Raw genomic sequence first — 11,697 nt, 5'->3', positions numbered from 1 at the left:
CCCAGGGGAAATGGGATTGAGTCCCACATCGGGCTCCCTGCTCAGCAGGAAGTCGGCTTCTCCCTCTCCCACTCCCCCTGCTTGTATTCCCTCTCTCATTGTCTCTCTCTGTCAATTAAATAAATAAAATCTTTTTAAAAACCCTACTTTTCTTGGGGCTCCTGGGTGGCTCAGTGTTTAAGCATCTGACTCTTGATTTCAATTCAGGTCATGATCTCAGGGTCCTGGAATTGAGCTCCACATGGACCTCCTCATTCAGCGGTGAGTCTGCTTGAGGATTCTCTCTCTCCCTCTCCCTTTGCCTCCTTCTCCATTACACGCTCGTTCTCCATCTCTCTAAAATGAATGGGTAAATAAACCTCCAAAAAATATACTGTTCTAGTATGCATTACCTATAGGATAGAGTCCTAGACGTGGAAATATAAGTTCAAAGGGCTTATGCATTTTTCATTTTGATAGTACCAAACTGTTCAAAAAGAGATTTATCAATTTGCATTTCCAATCAACAATGTAAAAGCGACTAAGCTGTGTAATCATCAAACTTTGATTTTTGCCAATCTGATAAGTGAAAACGTTTGCCTCTTTGTGTTTTAATTTACCTTCCTTTCATCTTTTCTTACTATCATTTTATCAGCAAGGTTCTGCTACTGTTGGCCATTTTTTTCAATTATTTTCTTGAGTCATTTTTTTTTATTGATTTACAGGAACTCTTTCCACATTGTAGAAATAAAATTTTTGTTGTCATTATTTCCAGCAGTTAAGCTGTATATTTTTTTCTTTGATTCTATATATGTTTTGTTTTTGTTTGTTTGTTTGCTTGTTTTTGTTGTGCACGTTTCTTTTTATGTCATCAGGTTTATATAATTTGTCTTCTATTGTTTCTAGTTCTTTACTTCTCCTCATCCACCTTCCTAATATGCAAACCCTCCAAAGTTATTATCTTAATCATCTATAGTACTTTTATGTTTTAATTCTTAGGTTTAAAATTTTAACCTATCTCGAATTGAATGTATTTATTGTGAGAATAATCCATTTCCTTCTCTCTAACACTACTTTCACTTTATTTTAAATGTGGACTACAGCCCCCCTTACTGTAATATCACAATTGTCAAGGACCTTATTTCCTATCTTAATCAGTTTCACTTTGTAGTTTAGACAACCACCAATATGACTCTTTGCTGGATCCACTGCCCAGGTGAGTTCACTTAACATCCTGGGATGCTGCCCAGAATAGCACAGCTGGGGAGGGAACTTGCTTAATACTTCCAAAAAGAAAAACATGAAACTGGGGACCAGAAAGAGAAAAGGGATGAACTCAGGGTCAGCCAACCAGTGAGAGGCAGGACCAGAACCCAGTACTAGTGCATAGTCTAGAACACTTTCTGGTACAAGTCTGCCTCCTTGAGGGTCTGTGTGACTTGGGCTGTGCAATCCCAGCTTCTGGTGCATGGTGGGCACCCAATCAGTGTGGGTGAAGAAATATAGAAATATGGAGGAAATATGCATCCAATAGTGACTAGGCTATGGAGTCACTTGGAGGCTAGGGGGGTAGCTTTTCCCCTCGCTGCTCTCCCCCCTCCACAAAGACAGACCCTCATACATATACATACACAATATCCACCAGCCAGGTAAATCTGTCCCCTGCTTCCCCTTCTGTGGGCCTCAGGCCCTTCCTATGGCCAAACAACTTTCAATAGACAGCCCTTAAACCACTTCAGGGGGACTTCCTGCCTGTCCTGGCTAGCGAGAAGAGGCTGATCCTAGGGCAAAAGCAAGACAGATAACAGTGGAACATGAAGATAGTATTTCCAGAACTCTGTTCAGACTGCCCCAAAGCAGGACCAGCTACATAATTTGTGTGGTCCTATGCAAAATGAAAACGTGGTGCTTATTGTTCAAAACTCACCAAGAATTTCAAGACAGCAACAGCAGAGTTGCAGGGCCTTTCTAAGCCAGCCTTCATGATAGGGTTAATTATCAGAGGAGGAGCCAGAAAAGTCCTCAGTCCTCTAAAGCTTCAGATTTTAGGTTAAGTGGGCACGAAGGTTTTGCTATTCATAATATTCTTAATAGCAAAAAAAAAAAAAAAAAAGTGGAAACAACTCAAATGTCCATCAAGTGCTGAATGTAGAAACAAATTGTGGTATATCCATACAATAGAATATTATTCCACCATAAAACGGAACAAAGTACATGCTACAACATGGGTGAACCTTGAAAACATTATGCTGAAAGAAATGGAAATATAATTCCATTTGAATAAAATGTCCAGAATAGGCAAATCTATAGAGCCAGAAAGTAGACTGATTTGTGGTTGTCTAGAGCTGGGGAGGTAAGACATGGGGGAGAGGGCTGGGGTTGATGGCCACTCCTGAAAGAATGATACAAAAAAGTCCTAAAATTAACTGAGCAATAGTTGCACAACTTCGTGGTTTTACTAAAAATCTTTGAATTGTATACTTTAAAGGGATGAATTTTATAGTATGTGACTTACATCTATTAAATCTCAAAGAAGCTGTTACCAAAAGAAGTGGAGGAGGAAGAATCTTAAATTTCTCCTTCTTTTTCTCTCTCGACGGATCTCATTGTGGGAGGTCCCTCCTACTTGATGAAGGTTTCTGGGGAACCCTGCATCAGCCTGGTCGTCTCCTCTAATTGTGGGGAGTGTGGGGGCAGGGAGGGTAGTATCTTGCTTCCTTTCCAGTTGGTGCGGCTCTAGGAGGCAGTGACGTGCAATAAAAGAAAACATTCATGGGGCACCTGGGTGGCTCAGGTCATGATCTCAGGGTCCTGGGATCAAGCCCCACATCGGGCTCTCTGCTCCGCGGGGAGCCTGCTTTGCCCCACCCCCTTCTCTCTGCCTGCCTCTCTGCCTACTTGTGATCTCTGTCAAATAAATGGATAAAATCTTTAAAAAGAAAGAAAGAAAAGAAAACATTCACCAACTGTGTAGTGAGTCCTGTGTTCGAATTCTAACACTGTCATTTTCCATCTGTGTGACTTTGAGCAAGTCACCTCACCGCTCTGAGCCTCTTTCTCCTCTGCCCAGTACTCGACTTAAGTAGATCAGCGAGGACATAGGTGAGAGCGCGTGGCTCACTCGGTGAGAGCTCTAGAAACAGCGGCAAAGGAGAATTTTGATATCCGCTGAGCCACCTGAATGAGGCGAGTCCGGAGGCAGGAAAATTGCGGGGCCCTGGGAAGCCGCCGGTAGTTTTCAGGAGCCTAGGACAAGAGCGGTAGCCTTCAGAGTCGTCCCCCGCCCCCAATCCCGGGCCCGGAAGGAAGCCAGGGCGGCGGAGGGGCCTCGCGGCCAAACCAGGGAGCCGGGTTGAGAGCCGGGAGCCGGGCCCGCAGCCGCCGCTGCTCATCCATCAGTCGGACGAAGAGCAGAGGCGCGCTCTCCGCCCTCTGTTTGCTTTCTCGCCAATTATTGCCGGGCCGCAGCCCCTTTGTTGATACAGTAGTCCGAAAAAGTGCTAATGTTCATTTATCAGGGGGCCGGCCGGGGACTCCCACGAGTTGCGATTCTTCCCAAAATATAAACATGGGGCGAGCGTCCCAGACAGAAACCCCCATCTGTTTCCCCAGCGCGGGCGGAGAGCGAGGCGTTGTTGAAGATAAAGCCGCGGATAACGCCGCCTGTCTCCAATGGACGTCTCCCCGGCGCATTAATGACATTCCCGGTGATAGTTCCAGCTTATCTTTCAATTAATCATATATACCTTTTGTGGCGGGCCCTGTTGATTGCAGGAAAGGGGGGGCGGGATCGGGCCGTGCCGATCGCTTTTTCGATTAATAATATTTTATGTGCGGAGAATGCGCTCAAGTCATCTGGAATTCCGCTCATCTTAAAGCCCCAATTCTTTAAAAGGCAAGGAAACAGAGGGATAGATTTTCGATCTCTCCTCTCTGCCTCCTTTTCTCTCTCTCTCTCTCTCTCTCTCTCTCTCCTCTTCTCTAGGCTGAAGGCTGTTTGTTTGTCCTGCTAGTTTGGCCAAAGTGCGGCTTAGAGAGGCAGCCAGGTTGGGTCAGCCGCCCTTGGGAAGGAAGATGTGTCCCCAGTGAGGCTAGAGAATCAAATTTCGTACCTCCCCACCCCCAACCACTGCAACTTCTATTTAAAGAAAACAAAAAGTTTTACTCAGAAAGTGCGAACTACGAATAAAAGTTAGCAATCGCTCTTGCATATGTCTCTGTGGAGACCAGCGTGGGTCGCCCCAATTTAGATTTTGCCTGGATTTCCGCTTTCCGACAAAGGCTAAGGCCTGTCTTAGAGCCAAGGGAAATTATTACCGGATTCACTAGGGTATAGAGAGTGGAGAAGTCACTTCGTCCGAATAGGGAGGTTTTCTTTCCTCCTCTTTTCCTGACACCTGACCCGCAGGTCTATCTGTCAGCCCTGGGAACCATAGCCCAAAATAGGTGATAAATCTTAACCGCCTTGTTTTGCAGAGGAAATGCCAGGGTTTTAAAATTTTTTTTCTTCCTCCAGAACTCTCTCTTAAACATACACACACACACACACACATAGTAATAATAATAATTAAAAAACTAAGAACAGGGATCCCGGATGCAGCCTCGTTGTCCCCCCCATTAAACGGTAATATTTCAGGCTTCAGCTCACACTAATCTTTCAAACTGTCATCGCAAGCCGCCGGACCAGCCCATTCACTTAACAGCGCTCCCAGGACCCTCGCTCAGAGCTCTGTTGAATGAGACATTTAATTGAATCGGATGTGGCTCGTTTGCCAGACGTCACCGCCTGGACGATAGGCATCCTTTCCCACTCCCCCCCAAAATCTTCAAAGGCGAGCGAGGCCCCCAAGCTACGTTAGTTGAGGGCAATAACTAACATCGTCCAAAAGCGTGGCGAGGAGGGGTGAAAGAGAGGCTACGGATCTGCAGGTCCGTGGTGGGAGAACCAGAGTTGGAGGGTTAGGAGGTGGGTGGATGAGGAGGGTTCCTGGGGCTTGAGAACTCCACCCCACCCCCACCCCCGCCCCACCGCCCACCCCCACCCCAGCCACACAAACACACGCATTTGAAAAAGGCATCTCTTTGCAGACCTAACAATTCCAGAACCGCGCGTGGACCCTAGCTGGAAAATTTAAAGCGAGATTCCGCCGCGAAGGCCCGGGCCTGGTACTGGCGCCTGGCTCCGGGCTGTCAGGTCCCAGTGCTCGGAACCTCCGGGAGAGCCGCGCGGTGGTCCACTCTCCATTGCCCTATCCCGGAGGCCATGGGTCCTGGAAGTGTGCGTTTGACGAGGGTCTGTACGTGTCCTAGTGTTAGGTCTGTGCTTATCCCATCTCACCCCTCCCAGCTATGCTGTCCCATGCCTCGCTGTCTGGCTTCAGCACCCAAAGGTCCGTATTCAGGACAGACACCACCTTGTCCCTCTGCTTTGTGGGTTTCCTCTGCTCTTTGAGAGCGAATTACAGAGTCTCTCAGGCTCTGAGCTGTGGTCTTGGTTTGCCTTTGCCCCTTCGCACCTTTCTTCTATTCCCTTCGCACCTTTTTCTATTTCAAGCCCGTCTTCCCTAGTCCCCAACTCAACCTCCACTAAGAGCAGAGCCCTCCCAGTCTCCATTCTTAGTGAGTCCCCACACCCCGGCTGCGCCTTCCGCACAAACCTGGGTCGTGGCTTATGAAAATCAACTCTCTTCCCTTAACAAGTCTTACCAACCCCTGAGATAGAGTAAGGCAGCGAGCTTAACTTGGGGGCCTTTCTGCCTACCTGGATCCTGAAACTACACAAAATAAAGTGCCTCTCTCCGGTGTTCTGGGGGACAGGGGATGGCCCGAGCTTTCACCAGAACTCCCAAGGGATCCAGAGGAGTAAGGTGGACTGGTGCAGGATCTGCCGCAGTAGCTTGTGCTCCAGAAATACTGGCAGATTTGTCTGATAGGAGATTCCCTACTTTACTACTGACCCAGGGGCTAAAAATTAACACCCCGTGTGCCCTGCCCTTGCCCTGAGCGCCTGGACCTGCCACTGCCACAGGGTTCCCTTCTCGAAGCCAGCCAGAGTCCTCTGAGAAATCCTGGCCAGGCTGGGTTCCAGGGAGCCCTGCCTGCCTGAGAGCTAAACCTGGGCCCCGCCTGGGGTCCCGGGGCCCTCAGAGGCCTAGAGGCCTTGCTACTAGGCAGAAGGGCAGGGGCAGGTGAGAGGCAGGCACGGTGGATTCCAGAAAAGGAGAAACTAGGTGGCTGGAAGCTAGGATGCCCTAGAAGACAGCTCTCTTCTAGGAAGCTGAGCTTACCGGCTGGGAGTCTGGATTTGTCTCATTATTAAGGGGAAAGTAATTTTGTTAAGAGGAGATTGATAGTAACTGATGCCCCCTGGAGGGGTGAGTGTGTGTGTGTGTGTGTGTGTGTGTGTGTGTGTGTGTGTATAACTTTCACACTGCTATAGAAGGTGGCTACCCACCACCCCATAGCCACTCACCTTGCCCCCAGGGCCTGGTCTGCTAGGGAAAGGGGTCTACTGGGGCATGACTGGCCCTGTAAGTCAAGCCAAACAGAATCCCCAAATTGTCCAGAATCTCCCCCTTCTGTCATCACCCCAAAGCAAACCTTCTCCCCCTTACTACTTTCCTTATACAAACTTCCTTTCATAAAAAAGCCTTTAGGGCTCCTGGAAACGACTCCCCTCCCCCAGCACCCCCACCAGTCCTTCATTCTCCCATTCTGTTTTAGGTGCTGAGGAACATTTATTCAAATCCCAGATCCACCCAGCCCAGCCCAGAAGCCAGATCTGGAGAAGAATCAGGTCCTTTCGCATGTCTGCGCTTTCGTGGGGTTTTCAGGCTAGTAGTACGGAGAAATGTCAGGCTGCAGGAGCAATGGGAGAGTCTTCCAAATGCTTCGCGGCCCCTTTAAAAAGCTGAACAGGATTTTTTTTTTTTTTTTTTTTTTGAGCCCTATGACTATATTAGGTGACACAAAACTGCTCATCGCTCCTGTCATCGGGGCCCCTGGCCCAATGGCAGGCTGAGTCCCCCTCCTCTAGCCTGGTCCCGCCTCTGCTGCCCCTTGTGCTCCGCACTACCTGCCGCCTGGCCACAACCCGAGCTGGAAGGCGGGTGCGCGAGCAGGCGACGGGCACCATGCAGAGAGGCTGCCAAAGGCCGTGGGCAGCGCTGCTCTCTGCCGCCCACCTGGCGCTGTGAGACGCGCGCTGCCACCATGTTCCCCAGCCCCGCGCTCACGCCCACGCCGTTCTCGGTCAAAGACATCCTGAACCTGGAGCAGCAGCAGCGCAGCCTGGCTGCTGGGGAGCTCTCCGCGCGCCTGGAGGCCACGCTGGCGCCCGCCTCCTGCATGCTGGCCGCCTTCAAGCCCGAGGCCTACGCGGGGCCGGAGGCCGCAGCGCCCGCCCTCCCAGAGCTGCGCGGCGAGCTGGGCCCCGCGCCCTCGCCCGCCAAGTGTGCTCCTGCCTTTCCAGGAGCCCCCGCTTTCTATCCGCGTGCCTATGGCGACCCTGACCCCACCAAGGACCCTCGAGCTGATAAGAAAGGTGAGGAGGAAACATCAGCCCCTTCTCCCTCCTGGGGCCGCTTTGTGTCCCCAACCGCCGCTGAGAAATTCTAGCCTGGGTGGAGGAGACGTGAGTGCCTGGGCAGAGGGCTGAACTCAGGGGGCTCCGAGTGTGAGAAGCGAGGTCGTCGCCAGGGCCCCTGAGCCCCGCGTCCAATCGGAGGTTTAGAGGAAATGCTGGATTGAGACGATCAGAAACAAGAGACAAAAGAAATATAATATTTTTTTTGGCCTAACAAAGCGCAGGAAGCAGCAGCCTTGCTCAATGAAGTTAGCGATCGGTTTGTAGTAGAACAGAGAACGAAGTATTCTCAATATCAGGGTTTGGGGGGTTTTAAAAATCTCTTTTGGATTTAAGGGTCTTTTTCAGGATCTGCCAAAAACAGCTAAACAGGAGTAAAAATGCTGCACACCAGATAGGCTTTTGTTCACAATTGGAGAAGAGTCCAGGACCTTCTATATCCTACCCGTAACCCGGGTTTCTGGGGCTTTTTCTCCTTTGTGCCAGGGCAGCCGAATCTTTGGGTACAAAGGCCTTGATTTAAAAATTAGATACTGCGGTCTCTCGGGAAACTGATTCGCAGCTTTATCCACCCCCCACCCGCCCCCTACCTCCCCCCACCCCGTACCGTTTCCCGACGCTACCAGGGTCAAGGGGTTCTCTTCTGGAAGAAGTTAGAAAGTGCTGCGGGACTCAAGGCGTGAGGCAATGAAGAAGAGGACCTTGGAAGCTGGCGGGATCGCCGCACAATCCAGCCCCGGGTCGGGAGAGGGGAAAGGCCGGCGGTGCCACGGAAAGGGACACGTTGGGAAGAACTTGTCCAAGCACAGGGTCCGCGCTAATCCGAGGTGGCAGGGTGAGCTGGGCAAAGGACCGTGGTGCACTGAGAAGGGATCTTTCTAGCCTAGAAATGTTCGTCTAGGAGCAGAGGGAAGGGCCGGGGCAGCTGCTGGCGGGTCAATTCAATTGACCGCTACCAATTGGAAACCCACTCGAGTAGGCGGACAGGGCAGGATCCGAGGCTGCCTACCCACCCGCGGCTTCATGGGGGCTGGACAAACTTCGTGGCGGCACGGGAGTCTTCGATCAGCAAGCCAACACCTCTTCTCCTTCTGTGTCTTTGAGGTTCCATAATTTTGAGACAGTGTGACTGATCCTGGAGTGAGGCCTCGGTCTCCCTTCATTTAAATTCTCAAACCACTCTAGCTCTAATCTAATTCTCCCGGGCATCATCCGGTTTTATTTTCTTTGCAGCCTGCAATCTTAAGTCACTGTCCATCTCCCTCACCAGAACGTGAACTCCCCGAGGGAACGGACCTTTCTTGTGTTATGTTCTCCACTGCCTAGAGCCATGCTTGGAATATAGTAAACATTCAACAAATGCTGACTGTAAGTCGGAAACCGAGCTGTTCGTGGCGCCCAGTGCACTGGGCAGAGCGAGCCGCAGCCCAGCTGGGCTCTCCAGGCAGCGCCGGGTGGCACCCACTAGGGCTAGTTACCCGGCAGGCACTCCGCGGATCTGGCCGCTCTGACTTGACCGAGCGTCCCTCTGCCCCTCTGTTTCCCCGCAGAGCTGTGCTCACTGCAGAAGGCGGTGGAGCTGGAGAAGCCGGAGGCCGACGGCGCAGAGCGACCCCGGGCGCGACGGCGGAGGAAGCCGCGCGTGCTCTTCTCGCAGGCTCAGGTCTACGAGCTGGAGCGGCGCTTCAAGCAGCAGCGGTACCTGTCGGCGCCCGAGCGCGACCAGCTGGCCAGCGTGCTGAAGCTCACGTCCACGCAGGTCAAGATTTGGTTCCAGAACCGGCGCTACAAGTGCAAGCGGCAGCGGCAGGACCAGACTCTGGAGTTGGTGGGGCTGCCCCCGCCGCCGCCGCCGCCGGCCCGCAGGATTGCCGTGCCAGTGCTTGTGCGCGACGGCAAGCCCTGCCTCGGGGACTCGGCGTCCTATGCGCCCGCGTACGGTGTAGGCCTCAACGCCTACGGCTATAACGCCTACCCCGCCTATCCGGGCTACGGGAGCGCCGCCTGCAACCCGGGCTACAGCTGCGCCGCTGCTTACCCAGCCGCTCCGCCCCCGGCGCAGTCGGCTACCGCCGCCACCAACAACAACTTCGTGAACTTTGGCGTCGGGGACTTGAACGCGGTGCAGAGCCCCGGGATTCCACAGGGCAACTCGGGAGTGTCCACGTTGCACGGTATCCGAGCCTGGTAGGGAAGGGCCCAATCTGGGGCGCCCCGATCCATCCCAGCTCTAGAGAGGGACACTGAGTCTCTGGGGAGGGAGGACCCCTGACTTGTCTCTACGTCCCTTGGATTTCACATTCACTCCCGCAGGGGCCTCGGAGCTTTCTTGGCTCCAGGCGCCTTTGTCCCCAAGCGCGGGAGAGTTTGTGGCCGCGTTTACAGATCTTGCCGGCGATTGATCCCGCAGCCTGGTGCCTTAGCCGTGGCCCCCGAGTTCCCTCCAAACGCCCACGGGCACCCCCAACCGGCTGAACATGGGCCAGTTGGGACTGGGAGCCCGGGTGCACCCTTCTTTGAGCCTGGGCCCGGCGCCCGGGCCCTTGCTGCCTTGCCGCCGCCCACCCACCCGTATTTATGTTTTTACCTGTTGCTGTAAGAAATGGGAATCCCCTTCTCATTAAAGAGAGTGCACTGATCCCACATGTGTCCTCTTTCAGCTTGCGGCGCTTCAGAAACTGCATTTTAGAAAGCAGAGCCCGACTGCCTGGCTGGTCTTGCGTCGCAGGTACAGGCATTCACTGAACAAATTCGATGATAATAAACTCGTCCTGGGTCCTTTGTTAGATACTTCCTGGCATTATCTCGCATAACCTTCAGTCACTCCCCCAAAAGAGGTCTTGTTTTAAAGTTTAGCAGACTGAGGCCTGGAGAGGTTTGATGATCTGTCTTGAAGCAAACAGCCAGTAATGCAGAATAGAGATCTCACTTCACAAACAGAGGGCACTTGCCTAGAGCTCCCCAATCTTACTTCCTTGAACCCTGCCACATGTCAGGCACAGCTGAAGTGCTGGGCATTACATGGAGAGCAAAGGGACCTCTGTCCGCTGCCATTGGAGCATACCATAATTCATCCTGCTTAAAAGAACATCTTACTTCATTTTACAGATGGAAAAACCTAGAACCAAAGCTCTTGTCAAGCTTCGCTGAAATCCCCAGCCCAGCTGGGAAGAGGGCCTGGGGTCCTGTGGCCCCAGCCTCACCAGCCGGTGGGCTCCACAGAGAGGTGTCTTGCCAACTGCCCCTCCAGCTGTGGCTTGGCCACAAGAATTCACATGGTGAGGGAAACTCCCACCCAAACCTGATGGCTGTCCTCTCCTCTCCACATTTAACAAATTTTGCCATAGTCTTAATCAAACAAGTGCTACTGTTCAGGTTTTATAGATGAGAAAAAGGCTCGAGGAAATTAAGCTAAAAACCCACTTGCTGTAAGACTTGCTCACTACATAACCCAGTCTGTAAAATGAGGAGAACGAGAATACCTTGCTCTGAGCCCAGGTCCCACCAGGACACAGGGGCTTGGACCTGACTTCCCACTCTTCTATCCCCAGTCTCCGGGCTCAGAGGAACTAACAGCGCTACTTTAAAAGGGATGAAAGAGGGAGGGAGGGAGTTTGGAGCTCTGAGTTCCTGTGAAATACGGGTTTTTCTGAGATTTTCCCCAGGAAGGGCTGGGCTGGTCCGTGGGGCCTTAACCTATTTGGCCTAGAGCTGGTTGCAGCCAAAACATTTTTTGTGGTGTTCAGAGACCAAACTCGACTGATGAACAGGAAGAGTCGCCAAGCCAGGCCCTGGTACCACCAGGAGCCCTCCTGCAGCCGGGGCCCATGCAGCTCTGCCAGTGCCCATCTTGTCATCGGGTAAGTGCTGCTCCCAGGCTTATCATACCCCCTGGTGGAAGTGGGGGGGGTGCCAGGAAGTTCCACCGCTTGCTTGCCACAGCCCAGCAAGGTGCTGAGCTGGATACCAGGCAATGGACCATCACAGAGCTAATGCACTTGGCTGAATGAAGGAGGTGGAAGGGCTGAGCTCAGGGCTTGACTCTGGGCCCCAGGATTTATTCCCTCTGCTGTAAATTCCAAACCCGGCTGGCTGGTGAGCACCCCGGGAAGGATGTGTTCAGTTCAGTCCCA

General features: G+C 52.2%; 1 protein-coding gene across 1 annotated transcript; it reads left to right on the top strand.

Annotated features, from left to right (window-relative positions):
- Positions 1-7,000: 7,000 nt before the first annotated feature.
- NKX2-5 (NK2 homeobox 5) lies at positions 7,001-10,184 on the top strand. The gene is made up of 2 exons (XM_059416562.1): positions 7,001-7,522; positions 9,115-10,184. The coding sequence occupies exons 1-2, from the start codon at positions 7,192-7,194 to the stop codon at positions 9,753-9,755; spliced, it is 972 nt and encodes a 323-aa protein (XP_059272545.1). The 5' UTR covers positions 7,001-7,191; the 3' UTR covers positions 9,756-10,184.
- The last annotated feature ends 1,513 nt before the right edge of the window (positions 10,185-11,697 follow it).

Source organism: Mustela nigripes, chromosome 12 (genome assembly GCF_022355385.1).
Source record: "Mustela nigripes isolate SB6536 chromosome 12, MUSNIG.SB6536, whole genome shotgun sequence".
Lineage (NCBI taxonomy): Eukaryota > Metazoa > Chordata > Mammalia > Carnivora > Mustelidae > Mustela > Mustela nigripes.
The sequence above is the reverse complement of the archived record's forward strand: the minus strand, read 5'-3'. Positions and strand labels throughout refer to the sequence as shown.

What these genes read in the sequence shown, in the direction of transcription:
- NKX2-5 (XM_059416562.1), top strand. Translation starts at nt 7,192, where the DNA reads ATGTTCCCCAGCCCCGCGCTCACGCCCACGCCGTTCTCGGTCAAAGAC. An exon ending in CCCTCGAGCTGATAAGAAAG is followed by an intron (nt 7,523 to 9,114) that starts GTGAGGAGGAAA and finishes GTTTCCCCGCAG; the next exon opens with AGCTGTGCTCACTGCAGAAG.